Source organism: Eptesicus fuscus, chromosome 2 (genome assembly GCF_027574615.1).
Source record: "Eptesicus fuscus isolate TK198812 chromosome 2, DD_ASM_mEF_20220401, whole genome shotgun sequence".
Classification (NCBI taxonomy): Eukaryota; Metazoa; Chordata; class Mammalia; order Chiroptera; family Vespertilionidae; genus Eptesicus; species Eptesicus fuscus.
The window spans coordinates 86,734,951-86,752,060 of record NC_072474.1 but is presented as its reverse complement, the minus strand read 5'-3'; the positions used below and the strand labels follow the sequence as shown (position 1 = coordinate 86,752,060).

General features: G+C 43.8%; 1 protein-coding gene across 3 annotated transcripts in view; it reads left to right on the top strand.

Annotated features, from left to right (window-relative positions):
* SPATA18 (spermatogenesis associated 18) overlaps window positions 1-17,110 on the top strand; it is a 28,398-nt gene that overhangs the window by 1,672 nt on the left and 9,616 nt on the right. For 2 of the 3 annotated variants that reach the window (XR_008558776.1, XM_028143791.2), the window contains exons 2-8: window positions 4,518-4,623; window positions 4,736-4,851; window positions 6,233-6,345; window positions 10,823-10,918; window positions 12,704-13,012; window positions 14,575-14,959; window positions 16,579-16,737. Coding sequence is in view for 2 of the 3 variants with exons in the window: in XM_028143791.2 (XP_027999592.2) it covers window positions 4,518-4,623; window positions 4,736-4,851; window positions 6,233-6,345; window positions 10,823-10,918; window positions 12,704-13,012; window positions 14,575-14,959; window positions 16,579-16,737 (1,284 nt within the window). In the remaining variant the exon portion in view is untranslated. The remainder of the gene's footprint in view (window positions 1-4,517; window positions 4,624-4,735; window positions 4,852-6,232; window positions 6,346-10,822; window positions 10,919-12,703; window positions 13,013-14,574; window positions 14,960-16,578; window positions 16,738-17,110) is intronic. The other variant, XM_028143792.2, reaches the window with a different exon arrangement.

Below are 17,110 nucleotides of genomic sequence, written 5' to 3'. Positions count from 1 at the left end.
CCCTTTGTCCTCTTTTAAAGAACCCACACTGACGATTCCTTCCCCAAGATTGCAGGAAATGAAGATTTACCTTTTTATCACAAAGGCCTTAGGTCCCTCCCTCCCCCCTTTAAAAGTGCCTACTTGCTACAAAGTCTCAGAATAATTGTTAGGCCCTGCGACTGGACATCTCCCTCTGAAGGTCCTGCAGACCCCCTAACCTGTCCCCCAAACAGCATCATCCCTATACCTCTGACTTGTTTCCAAACCTCCCAACGTCCTCCTCGGGTAATGACAGCATCAGTGGGACCTTAGTGGATCCAGATGTGACACGAGGCTCGGAAGGACCTTTAGTGGACCCTTGGCCTCGCCACAGCCCTCAACATCCACCAGCCAGATGTTAAAACTGCCTCCTGCCCTGCCAGCAGGCGCTCTGATCCAAACTCTGTGGAGTCTGCTTCTGCCAGATTGATTTTTGTAAAATGCAAAGCAAATCTGACCATGTCATACCCATGCTTCTTTATTTGCCCTGCTATATCTTTCAGGGATGGGATGAAGCCCAGAGGCCATGTGACAAATAGAGTCCTTTGCTATTTGGTCCCTGGACCCTGTATTCCACTTTCCCCTATAATATACCTTGTTTCTGGCCCTGTTACCTGCTATTTCTCCCCTTGAAATGTGTGCGTTTTGCCCCTTCAGCAGTTCGCTATCCATCCAGAACCCTTAATCAACTATAAGGTAATCATTCAACCCCAGTATGTTTCCCATCTTCCCTCCCGCTTCTCCAGCCGGTGAGCTCATTGACAGCAGGCAACATTCCTAAATTTTTATTTATTTTTAATATGGTGGTGTGTCCTGAGCTGCCAGCCCAAGTCCTTCCATCCAGTAGAAACTCAATGATTTATGAAGGAAGGGATTTTGAGAGTCTGTGCTTTGGAATTAGGAGACAGGATAATTAGGTCATACCTGTATTTTATTTACCTGTGTGACTACATGTTTGGTAATGTGACCCTACTGAAACGTGAGTATCTTGGGCCATGTTTTGTGTTAGAAGTTGCAGCGCATTGTGACATGTCTTGGGAACAGGAACTGACGGTATATTCTCTTCTGTTATTTAAGTTGTGCAGACAAACGTGTGGCAAACATTCCTTTGAGCACGTACTTATACCAGGCACTGGGCAAGGCAAAGGAGCATCTATAATAATAAAAGTGTAATATGCTAATTAGACTGGACGTCCTTCCAGACGATCTTCCGGATGAAGCTGGGGCTGCGAGGGAAGCCGGGGTCCCGGTGACGGAGGGAAGCCCGTGCCGGCAGCTGGGGGAAGGAGGGCCTACTCTTGCACAAATTTTGTGCATTGGGCCTCTAGTATAGTAACAATACCATAATAATACTTTTAATTATTGTGTATCTCCTCTATTCTGCACCTAAGTTAGTTCGCGAGGTCAACCACCTCCTAAATATAAACAATGGTGGCTCATATTTGAAATTTATTTTCTAAGGGAATGTGACTAGTAAGTGGAGAACCAGATTTGAACCAATGTCTGCCTTATTCCTAAATCCACTGCTCCTTTCAATACCGAATGCCACTTCAAGGCACCAATTGTTGAACACTTCTGTCTCTGAGGTGCTGAATATGCATTATTTTGATTTAATTCTCTTAACATTCTGCAAGGCACTATCTATCCTTATTTCTGGAGAGGAAGTGGGCTCGGAGAGGTAACCTGTGCCGCATCACATAGAACTTGTGACAAGTGGCAAAGCTGAGACACTCCTTCAGGTCGGCATGACCCCTAGCACGTGGCATGGTCTAGCCAGGGGGCAGAGGCTGAAAGGGGAATTGAAGGTCAGTGTTACAAGTGCAGGAGTTAAACAGCAAGGGCAGGGAGCTGCTGGTTCAACAAGGAAGGAATGGAGATAGCTGTGTAAGCTGTGTGCTCCAAATGTTCTAATCCCGTCAGTATTAGGCTAAGTCACTCATTCATTTAGTCACTCATCCATCAAATATTGTTGGGCCCTTCGATTTGCTATGGATACTAGTGGCAATTGATACAAACACGAGAAATGCAAAATCATTTTTTATTATTTTATTTTATTTTGCAAAATCATTTTTTAAAAAGACATAGTCTTCTTAGGAGAAAGGGATAGAGGATGAGACAGAGAAGCAAATGACTAAAACAGAAATAAATGCTACAACAGAGCTCATCACCAGGTATTTTTACCAGGTAAGGAAAAGAAACCATCAGCCCCCCCTAAGCAATGATGAGTCCATTCTATCCAAACTCCTTGGAAGGCCCTCCAACCTCTCTGGCCTCCTGTGGTAACCTTGAGAACCTACTATTGGTTCTCAAGGTTACCAAACTCCTTTTTGTTATATGGCCTTTGCCCCTGCTGTTTCCACAACCCTACATGCTCCCTCTCTAGCCTCTGCATTCAGGACTTAGCTCAGGGTCTCCTCATCAGAGAGGCCTTCCCTAACCACCCTTCTCATTCCCTCTCTGTCACATCATCTAGTCCTCCCTCTACTCCCAGCAATAATCACCATCTAAAGGTCAGTATCCAGGGGGGTGAGGGCATGAGTGGGGGGGGTCTTTGGGGGATAAGGACCCATATGTAATACCTTAATCAATAAAGAAAAAAAACATATAAAAACAATAAAAAAGAAAAGAAAAAAACATAAAATAAAAATCAGTATCATTTAGTGGTTAAGAGCATGGGATCTGGAACTAGGCAGCTAAGGTTTTGATCTCAGTTCTGACATTTTATTAGCTAAGTAATCTTGGGCAAGTTATTTAACTTCTATGCATCTCAGTTTTCTCATCTGAAGATGGGAATAATAATAAAGGTACTTCTATCTCATAGCGTACTATCGTGGGGCTTAACTGAGCTTATATATACAAGAATGAATAGTGCCTGGCACTTAGGAGGGATGTAATAAATCCAAAATGAGTGAATTGTCTTATGTTCACTCATCCATCTAATACTTACTGTATTTGAATATATAGAGACTCTAGAATGCAGGGCTGGAAATACAACAGTGAATGATCAGGGCAGGCACAGCCTCTGTCCACAGGGCACTTGCCTTGTGCTACTCAACTTTTGGCTAGAGGTCATCTCAACTTTTCCTATTTATTCCAGTTTCTATCCTCCTCGTAATACACTTCCTGTCTCGGGACTTACAGTGCCCACTACTAGTGCCTTTTAACGGCTTAAGATGGCATGTCAATCTATGCATTTTTACACCCACAGGATTTGTTGGCTGCTTACAGCTGTGTCCCTTCCTTTAGTATCAGACTCAGTTAGAGGTTTAGCTAATGAGAAATAGTAGCAGCTCACCAAGGAGATGGCAAAGGCAGGATAATAGCGAAAAGACCAACCTCTTGGCTTCGTCATGTTCTGCTCTTACTGCTTCGATGTTCCACAGCCCCTTGAACCAACCCTTTCCCCTAGTCTGCCTGTTTTCTTCTCACCTACATTACACTTCCTCTTGGGAAGAAGTCTTCTCTGACTTTCGAAGACAGTGGGCTCTGGAGTAGACCTGTGTGCACCCCCATGGTAAGACTTACTATTCCACTGCAGGATAACTGTCTATCTCAGTGGTCGGCAAACTGCGGCTCGCGAGCCACATGCGGCTCTTTGGCCCCTTGAGTTTTTAGCAAAGGCCAGCTTAGGAGTACCCTAATTAAGTTAATCACAATGTACCTACCTATATAGTTTAAGTTTAAAAAATTTGGCTCTCAAAAGAAATTTCAGTCGTTGTACTGTTGATATTTGGCTCTGTTGACTAATGAGTTTGCCGACCACTGGTCTACCTCTTGTCTCCCCTACTCATCTGCAAGTGCCAAATGGCCTGGCTCATTTTTTTGGTCTTATTCTCCATTATCCTCAACCCAGCAATACCTGTTTACTGTTAACAAGTAGTGTTCTTTGTGTACATATTGAACTTAGGTAGAGGACAAGAACCAATAAAGCAGATGAGTTAGGGAGCAATGATTTGTACTGTTATAAAAGGCTTATTCACTTTATGAAAGGACTTGTTGCAGGATTCTGTTGAGTAGTGAGTCAGGGTTAATGATGTTAAAATAACTCCCAAATCTCAGTGGTTTAACACCCACAAATACACTTTCTCAATTATGTAACAGTCATCGTGAGTGTTCAATTAGCAGCTTCCCAAATCTTGTGGCTTTACCACCCGCTAAGCCTTTGGGGTCCTCTGCAATTGGCTGGCAGATGGGGCAAGCAGAAAAGGAGAGAATCCCTCAAGAGGTTTTCTTTGGGGTCACACCCCGAAGTGGCACACATCACTTTCCTTCCCACGGACCTGAACTCACGCAGTTACACGGCCCCACAAACAAGCTGGGGGAAGCGCTCGAGCTGTGTGCCCCGGAGGCAAGGTAACCGTGTTTTGGTGAATGCACAGCAGTGTTTGCCTCTGGGAGCAGACCGGAGCCAGGCAGCCCTGGTATAAAGTGAGGCCCTTGTCTACCTGCCGGGGGAGTGAAGAATTATACTGATGCCTACTGTTTTGGCTTTGCAGTCAAACTCATGTGATCAGAATCTAAGTTATTGCCTGGAATTCATTGAACAAGTTGCCAAGATGCAGGGACAACTCTTTGGAATCCTCACTACAACAGCTCAAGAAGGTGAGAATGGCCTCAGTTTTCCCATCCAGCCCCTAACCCTTTACTCTGTGCGCTCTGACTGAGTTGGCGTGCTTGGGTTTCTCTCGCTGACCTGACTTGTGGATTCTTCTAGGAGGACGTTATGATGGTGTGGAAGTAATCAAATCACGCCTTTTGCCTTGGCTGGAGGCCTCCTTTACTGCTGCTTCCCTGGGAAAACCTATTGACAGCAAGGTCCCCTCTCTACAGGTAAGGATGCTGAAGGGTTCCCCTTGATTTTCAGCACCATGGTCAGGCTCTGTGAACTCAAACATTCATAAGATACAGTTTTGACCTAGAGAGGGACTCAACTCTACTTAGGGAGTTGGGACACAGGTATAAAAGGCGAGTTCCTGTTTACAGTAGTGTGGGGCATATTGGATGGAATTTTCTCTTAAGACAAACCTGGATTCAAATCTCAGCTTGGCCTCCTTACTAGTGGTATGACCAGGCAAATCAATGAGCCTCGGCCTCCTCAGCTATAAAAAGGGCCTGGGGGATGATCTACATCTGAGACATTGCTTGGCCCACACTAGGCATTAAATAGTAACTTTTAAATGACCAATTAGTCCTCCAGACAGGGTACCAAGGGGTTCAGGAGAGAAAGAGATTATTAGACGGGGAAAGCTCAGTATTCTATTCTGAAAGAGTGAAATACAATTAATTGGAAAATTCCAAGATAAGAAGGAAGCTCAGTTCTGGTAGACTGACAAAGGGTCTCATAATTGGTGGTTGATCTTGGTGGTTTCCATGGACAGTGTCAGTGTCTTAACAGGGGAAGGTCAGACTGGAAACAGAACGCATACCTTGCTTAAGGCATTGGCATTATTATATTTGGGTAAGTAAGACATTAGCGACCTTGACTTTAAATGCTTACATGGATCTCCATAAATTTCTTTCCAAAATTAAAGCATGTTGAGCAGGCTGTTCTAAGCAACAGGGCCTTATGAGGCAGTGGCTGAAGGATTCTTCTTTGGAGATCACTGGACAGAATTATTGTCCCTCTTCTATAGTCCTGGGGAGGTTGCCTAACCTTTATTTTTTAGTGTCCACATTTGCTAAATTGGGACAATGCTTTTGCTGGCCTAATAGAGTCATTGTGAGAATTAAATGTGATAAGCACGAGAAGCAACATATATGTGGTAAGTACAATCGTCATCCGTTGTCTTTAAGCAATTTCTCCCCCTGGGGATTTTCATATGCTTTTGAAATTTTTACCCCCTATGCATGTTATTCTGGGTATAGACATATAGGATGATATTTAAATGTCTGTTTTTAAAATCGAGGTATAACTTAACTACAGTGACATCCATAGGTTGATGAATAGTGACAAGTGCACGTATCCAGGTAACTCACACTCCTATCAAGATATAAAACATTCCTGTGCCACTTCCCAAGCATGCCCCTCTGCCCCCAGGGCAACCACTCTTCTGACTTTTATCATTCCAGGTTAATTTTGTCTGCAAGTGAATGGAACGTACATTATATGCTCTTTTGTGCTTGACTTCCTTTGTTCAGCATAATCCTTGTGCAATCTGTCTCTGCTATTTCATGTATTCCGACTATTTTATTGATGTGTGTATCTTTCTAGGACACATTTGAGAAGGAGAGACAGAAAGAGGTTGGTGGTCGGGATCGGGAGATGAAACAATTAGAAGTGGAGCTGAGCTCAACTCATAATCAAATCAACCAGATTCAAGACGAGTAAGAGGAATGCAAGTTATCTTTTTCCAAAAAGAGTTGCTTATTCTTCATTTAATTTTTAGGTTTGAAAGGAGAATCATGTCAAATGTAAACATTTGCTAATAAGTAATAAGTAATATGGTGTGTGTGTGTGTGTGTGTGTGTGTGTGTGTGTGTGTGTGTGTGAGTTGGGAGTCAGTGTCTTTGAATTTGGGGCCAGGATTTCCATATGATCCCCAAGGCCCTGCTCCCTTTGGCTCCATTCCTGGAGCCCCTTCTTTTCCATAGGCCTATTGTCAGCCCATATTTATAAACAGAGGAAGATTGTTATATGAAAATCTATTTTCAGGGAGGGAAATGAGAAAAGATGAGAGGGAAAGGGTTAAGGAGGGTAAATAGAAAAATTAAGGAGAGCAAAAGCAGGATGAAGCAGGCTGCATTTATTTGTTTGTTGTACTCACTTGGGGGTGGGACTGAGAGATCAGACTTTTGAAATGATGAATAATTCAAGATTCTGGAATAACTATTCGATATAAAAAAGTATTTAAAAAAGTTAAGCAGGGTCAGGCAGCATATCAGATGCTTGGTATGTACAAAACCAGGGTAGCAAGCTCAAGGAATCACTGCAAAGAAAATTGCAAACTTTGGGTCATGATTGAGGAAGATAGACATAATGTGTATGAAACTGCATTCAACACACCTAACACGAACCCATCCATCAATAAGGTATTTCTCCTCCCACAGCATCGTTCCATTGCTGACATACTATATGGGACAGCAGGGGATTCTGTTTTTAACTAGTTCAGGCTTGTGATGGAATAGGGTATGGCATTCTGCCTTGTTCTCTGATGAGCTTTCCTCAGATGGAAAACATCTCTACTGATTTAGAAAATTGCCTGATTAGAAAATACAAGTTTCTTTCTCAAAATGCATACAATAAATAAGAATATAAAGCTGAAAATCAAAAGGAAAAAAAAAGAAAATCACTTGTTATCCATCCTGGTTAACATTTTGGTATATTTTACTCCAGACCTTTTTCTTTGTGTGTGCTTGCATGCATCTCCACACCCTCCTCCCCCCATCCATTTTTCTAATGGGAGCCATCATCAATGAGCAGTTTTATAGCTGCAACGAAGTTTACAACTGTAAGGTACAAAAAGCATAATTCCTCTGAATTTCTGTAACTCATTTCAACTAATGTCAGCTGATCTGGAGGGGGGTGCCACTTCCTTTCTGGTTTATTGTAGTTCTTTTTGTGTAAATATTCAGTTAATTCCAAGTTCAGACTTTCCTTAGGGGCTGTGTTTGCTCTCTCAAGGGGTCTAATTTTCCTCCTCCTTCCTTAGACTGACATCTAGGGGTGAGGGATGCTTGCATGCCCTCCTGGTGCCAGAGAAGAGGGGATTTGGTCTTGTTCTGCCTGCTGGGTTCTTACTTGCCTCAGTTCCTCCTGGACACTGGTGTCTTGTGCTGCTAGAGACTGAGTTATGGCTTGTCTGGTTAGGTCACCTGGGGGCATTTACTGGCCTCTGCTGCTGATGACCAGGTCTCTCCATTTGCCTATCGTTGCTTGGGAGTTTGCTGATTCTCTCTTTTATCAGTAGCAATAGGAGCCAGGTTCCTACCTCTCTCTCTTGTCACTATGGCTCTGTAGTTAGCTATAAGGAGCACCATGGACTGAGAAAAAGGGACTGTATGCATTTTTAAAACTTTTTATTTGGAAGTAATTTCAAATACAGAAAATTTGAAAGAATAGTATTAGGAACACCCATATACCCTTTCCTATACCTTTTCCTCTATTTGCTTGATCATGTGTATATTTTTCTTTATCTATGTACATGACCCCCATCCCCCACCGTCCATTTGGAAGTTGCACACTGGAAGGTGCTTGTTGCTTTTCTCTGAATTTCCTAGTTTTGTTTTTGTTATGAACTCATATGTGGCTCATATTCTACTTTTATTTAAGGCATTACAAATGATGGAGGCTGTTCCCCCCCTTTTGTGGGAGTCATCTCTCTCCCCGTTCTCTCACTCTGCCTACCTCTGTCTCTACAGTCAGGGTGCTACCTGTGGTGGAATGAGTGGCCCACCCAAGGAGGTTCCCAGGTCTGTCCTTGAGGAGACCAGTTTGGTTGTGACTCAGTTCCCAAGGTGCAGACTCCAATACAGTGCTGAGTGCGGACAGGTCTGCCCAGGTGTGATGAACTCTAGACATGGAAAGACTGCGATATGCTAATGGATTTTATGCCTGGACTCTGGTTAGGAGTCCCGCTCTCCTGCATTTCCTATACCCAGTCTATTAGAATAGAGTTGAATCTGCCTCCTAAGCATCCCACACCCTTGTCCCTTTCTTTCTATTGTACTGCCATTGCCCTGGTTCAAGCTTCTGATACCTCTTGCCTCAACTCATTGCCTTCCAACTGGGTTCCCTGTTCCCATTCTTGATCTACTACAAGCCATTTCTCACATAGAAAATACAGATGTATTTTTACTTGATTAAGTCATCACTCTGCTTAAAAGCTGTGAGCAGCCTTCCCAGGGCTCTCAGGGCCCTGCACGATCTGACCCTACCTCTCGCTTCACCCTCATCTCATGCCAGACTCCCCTCACCTAGTCCATGTCCTTTTCTTCACTTTGAGGCCTTTGCCCGTGCTCCTTCAGAACAATGGAAGTCTTCCATGGGCTCTCTGCAAGGCTGGCTCTTGATTATCTTCAAGCCTCAATTTAAATGCGACTTCCTCAGCGTCTGTTTGTGACCACGATACAGCAAAAGGTCTTTCTTCTTACCCTCCTTAAGTTCTCTTTCACAATGACCTAAAAATAGCACTTTCCACAATTTGGGACATTTAAACACTTGTTTGCATATCTGTGATCTGATGAACTGCATATTTGTTTTGATGTTTTGACACTGTTGTATTTTTAGCACCCAGCATTGTGCCTGGCACATAGTAAATTCTCAGTAATTTGATCAAAGAATGAATAAGTCCATAATACAAATTTAAAAAGCTGTTCATCAGCTTAAAACAATTCTTGGCACATGAATGTTCCTCTTTTCTCTCTGTATGTCAGCCAAGGGTACCAAATTAACATGTATCTTTGCTTATATGTATATGTACTCACACATATATGCCATGTTTTGAGAGGGAAAAACCCTACTTTATTCCTGTTCATACTTTCATTTCTTAGTCTATCTTGTCCTTTCAATTTTCTAAAGTTTTCTCTTAATAAAATGTTCATTTTCCCATATATACTTTTTAAAAACTATAACATATTCATATTTGAATTAGATCACAACAATTTCCTTTCAACCTCCAGTAGGCCTGGAGTTATTGCTACTATGGCTTTGTTTTAGACTTTAGACATTTTGTTCATTAATTTTCAGGGTGTTATTTTTTTGGGGTGTGTGTGTTTTTTTTAATTTTTTTTTTTAATCTACATGTGACAGGCACTGTTTTAGGTGCTTGGGATAAAGATATGAATAAAATAAAATCTTTGCCCTCAAGTAGTTCACAGTGTGTTTGTAATGAGGTTGTAAGTGTGAGCTGAGTGTGGGAGGAACCCAGAGAAGGGGAGACAAACTTTACTTGAGAGAGTTAAAGGAGGTAGAGAGTAGCACTTGATGGGTGAGGACAACTGTGAGTTTAGTTAGCAGTTGCCCTCTCTTAGCCGCAGGACTACTGTGGTGAAAGCGATGGTCCAGGGAGGCAGGGTCAGCTAAGTCACGAAACCTTTGCCAACCCATGATCTCTCACTGTACTGGGGCGACTTAATCGAGGACCATTGGTCTTCATCCATTGTCACCCAGCACATTCACATTTCCTTTTAAATTTAGACAGACTTAAAGAAATAGTATAATTTACTATGACATCTACAATGGAGAGAGTCATTGAAACTAACAGTGACTGAGCTATGCAGAAAACGCAGGAAACTCGTGCTTAGTAAGTGATGGAAGTCAGAGGCAGGAAGACATAAAATAGTTGGTAGTCAAGTATAATTGTGGAGGGCTTTATAGGTGGGCAAATAATCTCTTTTTATATTTAGGAAGTCTGGAAGTCAAATTCAGCTTTATAGTGCAAAGTAATCAGAATAGGTATTAGTATATTGCATAAAAATGAAGATTTTATAGAGTAAGGCAACCTAGGGACTTGGTATAATTAGAGTAAATGAATTAGGAGGGTGAGAAGGAGGAATTAAACAAGTATTTTTGTCCTTTACATTTTAATGTTAATAATTATTACATAGTCTTTTAGGGGGTAGTAGATTTATAATTTCTTTGTGTTTGACATTGAGAAAGGGTGTTAGCATGCTTTTGCATATAAGCGTATTACAATATTTGTAATATCATCTGATTGAATGCAGATGTCTTATAATTTGATCTTGTTTATGTCGAATTTATATCATATGCCAAAAATTCCCAAGAGAGAAAGAACCTATGCCTTGATTTAGAAAGTCTGCCAATTTTGGAAAATCTGTCTTTAGTTACTGATTTCTCTTACAGTCTGGCTGACACTCCAAAGACTCTTGAAGCAACCAAGAACAGATCGGCCATATCCCTTTTGGCTGCAGAGGAGGAAATAAATCAGCTAAAAAAGCAGTAAGGAAAAAAAAAAAAAAAGACAGGAGTATTGCAGCCTGCTGATTAATCTTTGCATTTAGCTTTCTTGGTGTCCCATTACAATATGAAAGAATCTGTTCACAATCAAAGAGGAAAGGGAACAATATTTTTATTAGTGTTTTATATATTTTTCTTACTACAAAAACATTACCTATCTATAGAGAGAATTTGCAAAGCACAGTGTAGTATAAAGGAAACTAAAGACCCTCTCATAATCCCAGAACCAGTTACTGTTACTATCTGACATTTCTTCCAATTCATACATTAGAAATAGAGATAAGACTACAAAGTAAGTGTAAGTTTACAATTTTGGACCCCATTTGTTCCGTTAACATTGTTTTTCCCTCTTACTAAACAAACAAACAAACAAACAAACAAGCCTTCTGCAGAACTTACTTTTGAATAGGTGCATCATGTTCCATCATTTGGGTGTTTCCTTAATATCAACTATTTACTTTAAAAAAATATATATTTAATTTATTTTTTACAGAGAGGAAGGAGAGAGGGATAGAGAGTTAGAAACATCTATGAGAGAGAAACATCATCGATCAGCTGCCTCCTGCACACCTCCTACTGGGGATGTGCCCGCAACCAAGGTACATGCCCTTGACCGGAATCGAACCTGGGACCCCTCAGTCCGCAGGCCGACGCTCTATCCACTGAGCCAAACCGGTCTTGGTGCCAACTATTTACTTTGATACCAATTTTCAGCATTGGAAATAACATTGTGGTGATTTCTGTGGCAAATCTTAGTTAAAATTTCTGGGTATTCTCTAAAGATAAATTTCCAGAAGGGAAAAACAAACACTGATCATTTAAGGTTATATACCTTCCTTGATTTTCATTTTGATATTCCCTCCATCCCCAAAGAGCAAGTGGACATTGTATTAAAAATATTATATATATGAACACTGTTCTGTTGCTTCACACACGTTCCAATTGTTCTGATTTCTTCAGGAATTCCCCCCTAAATTTTAGCTTGGAGTACTTTTCTATTTTCCACTTCAATCTCCCCTTTCATCACTTTAATCTCTTATTCCTATGTGATATACCTTCTCAAATGCGTTGATCAGACCACTCAGTGACTCTGTTCTTTACTGCTTCTAGCTTTGAATTCTGCTGTTGCATTTTCAGCTTCTCTACATCCTTCTCAGTCTTACCCCTTACGCTTCCGTCTGACACCACTGTCATTTCCACCCCAGCATGTCCTCTTCTTGTGGCTTTTGCTCCCGTTTTAGGAGGGCCATGCCTCTTTGTATCTTTATGAGGATGCCAATATGGTTTCTGAAGCTCTGTTTGGTTCTGTAATACATTATTCTCGTAGGTCCACACTTCCACCTAGTCTGGTAGACGTTGTTCACTTTCCATTGTAGTTTCTCCCCATAGTTCATAATGTCTTTGCCCAGCTTCTGGACTAGGTTTTGGAGGTCAAATGCTTCTAGAATTTTGCGTGGTTCATATCAGCCCAATCTAGAACACTATGACTACAGGCCCACCCTGCTTTTGCTGGAGGGTATGCATAGCTATCTTTTCTTCAGAAGTATTTCCCAAGGCGAGCTGCAGAGGTGGCGTGGCCCCCTGACCCTGCAATCTACTCTTTGCTGATCTGTGTTTGCTCCTATGTATTTCCTTCAGACTTGTCCAAAGCAATAATGGCACACGAAGTAGAGTAGACTGTTTTAAGTATGCCAACTGTTGCTCATTACCTTTCCTCCCTCCCTCTCTTCTTTCTTGACTTAAAAAATATTTATTTTTTCTCTTCAGGCTTAAATCTCTTCAAGCCCAGGACGAGTCCCGCCACAGAAGCTCAGCGCATAGAGCCTCTGTGCGGAAGAGCACAGAGCGAGGTGCAGAGCGAGGTGCAGAGCGAGGTCCCGAACTGAGGTCCTCGGAGTTGAGGCGATCGGAGCATCGCAGCGCAGACAAGCGCAGCGGCTTGGACAAGCGCATCACCGCCCTGGACAAGCGTGAGCGGTGTGACCCCGAAGTGATATCCGATTATGAGAAACAGGTCCGCTCGCTGAAGGACGAGATCGCGGCTCTGACGGCCGAAAAATCTGCCCTCCAAGGAAGGTCCGACCCCTTCTCACAGATCTTCTCCCTTAAAAGCGCCTTGTGTTAGGGGAACAACAAAGTAACCAAAGGCTGTGGTTGAGAAACCAAGGAAAATGACACCCTTGAACCCAGACCCCAACAATATGGGAAGCTTTGAATGGTAAATTGTTCTCTCTCTCTGACCCTTCGGAGAGAAACGACCTCCTGGATTGCCAAGTCCAGGCACTCATGGAGGTGGGGCTGGCGCTGGAGCGTAAGGCAGGAGCCTGAGCAATATGAGGAAGTTCTTTGGCTTGAAGCCAGAGCTGAGTGGGCCCCTAAGGCAAGAGGTGGTACCCACACGGCCAGAATGTTCCATGATATGAGGGGCCCGGTCTCTTAAGGCCCCAGAGTGCTCTGTCCGGGAAGGACCAGCTGTTGTCTTACTGTAGGGCAGTTCCCTTTGACAGCTGCTCGATGCAGGTGCAGGTAACGGCTCCTGGGGCATCCCTTTCTACTGATGGGCAGACCTCAAGGCAGGCCATTCAAACCGTGTCGAGCGAGGACAAAGTAGGATGTTTCTCTCTGTAGTCGCTGCATTTTCCTTGTGCTTTCTACCCGCCTCCCCATCCCAGCCTGATAACACGCCCTGATTCAAGTGATTAAAGCCACCCCCATGCCCGGCCCCCATGTCCCTAAATGCCACCTTAGTCTTTCATTTTGGGGAGTCACTCCCTCAGGGTTGTGCTGCTGCTGGCTCATGTTGGCGCCTAAGAACATACTCTGTGCATTTCTGCCTCCGAGTTTAGTGACATCACACACTTTGCCCTATAGTGTCTTCTACAAAACCTCCTTTTTTTTTTTTGGCGGGGAGGGCATTGCCTTTGGGCTAGCTAGTCTGGTAATTTCCGTTGTACTCGGTGGCCATAAACGTTTTACTGATATGGTGCTTTCCAATTCGCCCAGTACTTCCACATGCATTAGCTCACCTGCTCTTCCCACCCGCCTCCTCCACCCGCAGCCCGCAACAGAGCAAAAATGCGGTAGGTGGAAGCCGGAGCTGAAGCTTTGCAGGGGAGAAAGGATTTCAGTCGCTCCTGCTGCTGTCTGTGACGGGGTGGGGCCGGAACTACAGCACAGATCTTTCTCATTGCTCAGTGTGCATCTCATTTTATACCATCCGCTCACCAAGGCAAAGACAGTCTGGCTTCTCCTTTACCTCTGGCTTCCTAGCCGGGTTACTCCAGGACAGCCCACTCACTTTCTGAGCTCCCAGTTCCTCATCTGTAACGTGGCCAGCCATCAGTGCTGGACGCACGGGCTGCGGCAGGCTAACCTGAGGTGCTCAGGGAGCGAGAGAGCTTTTCCAAGTCTCATGCACCATGCAAACGAGTCTTTTTTTCATGGCTGTGCTCACATTTGAGGCCACGTGGAGACGCTGCCTCTGTCAGGCCCAGCGGCAAGGCCCCGGAGGCAGCGGCTCTCGGGGCCTGCAGGGGCCCACGGCTCCTGAGCATCCTTTGCAGCCGCTGTGGGGGAGAAGCGGAGTCCAGGAGAGACAGCATCCGAGTGTTTCCCCGCTGATCCTTGCTTACCCACAGGTCCACCCGGAGCCAGTCCCCCAGCCCGGCCGCCCGCAGCCGCAGCCCGGCCGCCCGCAGCCGCAGCCCCGGCGCTCTCAGCCGCAGCCGCAGCCGCAGCCGAAGCCGCAGCCGCAGTCACAGTCGCGGAGGCAGCCGCAGCGGCAGCCGCAGCCGCAGCCACAGCCGCAGCCGCAGCCGGTCGGGCAGCCCCTCCAACGCGATGGTGAAGATCCGGACGCCGTCCCCGAACCGCGCCAAACTGTCCAGTGCGGCGCGCAAGGCCGCGCTCCTGTCCCGGTTCAGCGACGCCTACTCCCAGGCGCGCCTGGACGCGCAGTGCCTGCTGCGGCAGTGCATCGACAGCGCCGAGACGGTGCAGCGCATCATCTACATCGCCACCGTGGTGGGTGACCCGGCTGCGCGGGCGGCCCTGGGCGCGGGGACAGCGGGTTGGTAAACTGCACAGCACAGCTGCAAAGACTTAGATCCCGAGGTCCCCGCAAGAGGGTGGGACTTCCACGCGTCCCCGCCTTCCTTTTCTCCCTCCCTCTCTCCTTCTTTTTCTTCCCTTCCCTTCCCCTTCCCTTCCCTTTCCCCTTCCTTCCTTCCTTCCTTCTTTCCTTCCTTCCTTCCTTCCTTCCTTCCTTCCTTCCTTCCTTCCTTCCTTCCTTCCTTCCTTCCTTTTTTCCTTCCCTCCCTTCCTCCCTCCCTCCCTCCCTCCCTTCCTTCCTTCCTTCCTTCCTTCCTTCCTTCCTTCCTTCCTTCCTTCCTTCCTTCCTTCCTTCCTTCCTTTCCTGTTTCCATTGCAAGTATTTGGGATGAATCCTTTTTTTTTTTCACAATCAGTAACTATTCATATGTATTAATATATTGATAGTGACCAGACATTTGTTGAAGGGTTTATAATGATAGGATAATCTGGAATGGGTATATACCTTAGTCAATGTGCATGGAATCTTCAAAATGGGCATAGATATACCAGTGTATATATGCTTGCTAATGGCTATCATTTGATTGATTTCCCTCTGTTCTTCGAAAAATCAGAAGAGTAGTTACCCACACTGGGAACATAGCTGCTTGAATATGGCAGATTACAAAGTGCTCATCTGTAATCCTTAATTCCCAAAGCAATTAAGGGTTGTTCCTTTGGTACCCTATTGAGATACTGAGTTCATCATGAGAACGATTAAATATTAAATAAAACAGGACATTGGTATGAGAGCAGAATGATCAGAATCCACTGAACTTTATCCTGTATTTATGATTTTACGTCAGGAGTCAGCTAACTAGGACCCGTGGGCCATATCTGACCGTGACCTATATTTCTAAGAAAAATACCACCCGAGAGCTAAGACTGTAAGAATGATTTTACATTTTTAAAGGGTTGCTAAAAAAAAAAAAAAAAGTGACAGACACAGTATGTGACCAGCAAAGCCTAAAATAGGTACTGTCTGGCTCTTTCCAGAAACAAGTTTTCCAGTGCCTGGTTTGAGAATTACTTACTGGGTCGGTTAAAGTTCTGTGAGCATAGAAGCCATGTCTTGCGTGTATAACTAGGTTTTCTCAGTGCTGACTATATAACAGGCATTTAATAAATGTTTGTTGAATTAATATACGTCAGGAAACCTGACATGTATCTATGTATAATAAACACTAAATTGATAATTTTTCTCTTATTTCTTGACAAGTAATATGGTGTTACTGTAGCATCTGCCAAATATTTATGTAACCACAGGTGATTTATTTCCTTGAACTTCTGTACTGTCCTGCACTCCGTATTACCAAAACAATGGTCCACTGTCTTAAAATGAATGAACGTGAATAGTCTTTTTTGAATTTATATCCTTTTCAAAATTGAGAGAGATATTTTCTCCCAGATTAAAAATTGTTTTGACCCACTGTGTTTAGTTGTCAGAAAACCCATATGATGTTGAATTTTTGATGAATTTCTTCATTCCTTGCTTTGGACCTCTTTGGCCCCCTCGTCTCACCAAATAAATTTGCTGCAATTTTTATGTGCAGGAGGCATTCCATGTAGCTAAAATGGCATTCAGACATTTCAAGATCCGTGTAAGGAAATCTTTGACACCGTCTTATATGGGGGCGAATGACTTTGAGGATGCCGTCATGGATTATATAATTTGTCACCTTGATCTATACGATTCCCAAAACAGTGTCAACGTAAGTGTTTGGGTCTCTTATTGGGGCTAGTTTGCTGCTAATGATATTTACACTGAATTCCAATAACTCAGAAACCCATTCAGTGCTTCTTCTAGGTAATGGAAAAGCAGAAACAAGCAGCATGCAAGTTACTTTGTAGAACCAGCCAATAATGGCTGTTTCTTTCTCAGACATTGTATGAAGAAAATATTTTGAGCTTGCTAGTTCTATTCTTTAAATCAATGATTTTCAGCCACGACACACTGATCGTTGCACGGATTTTTAAAACACGAAATACCTGACTAGTTAGTTAGGGGCACTGACCTCTTTTCCCTTAGATTGTCAAGTAAAAAAGATGACAACAGTCAACACAACAATAGCTGTCCAGTGTGAA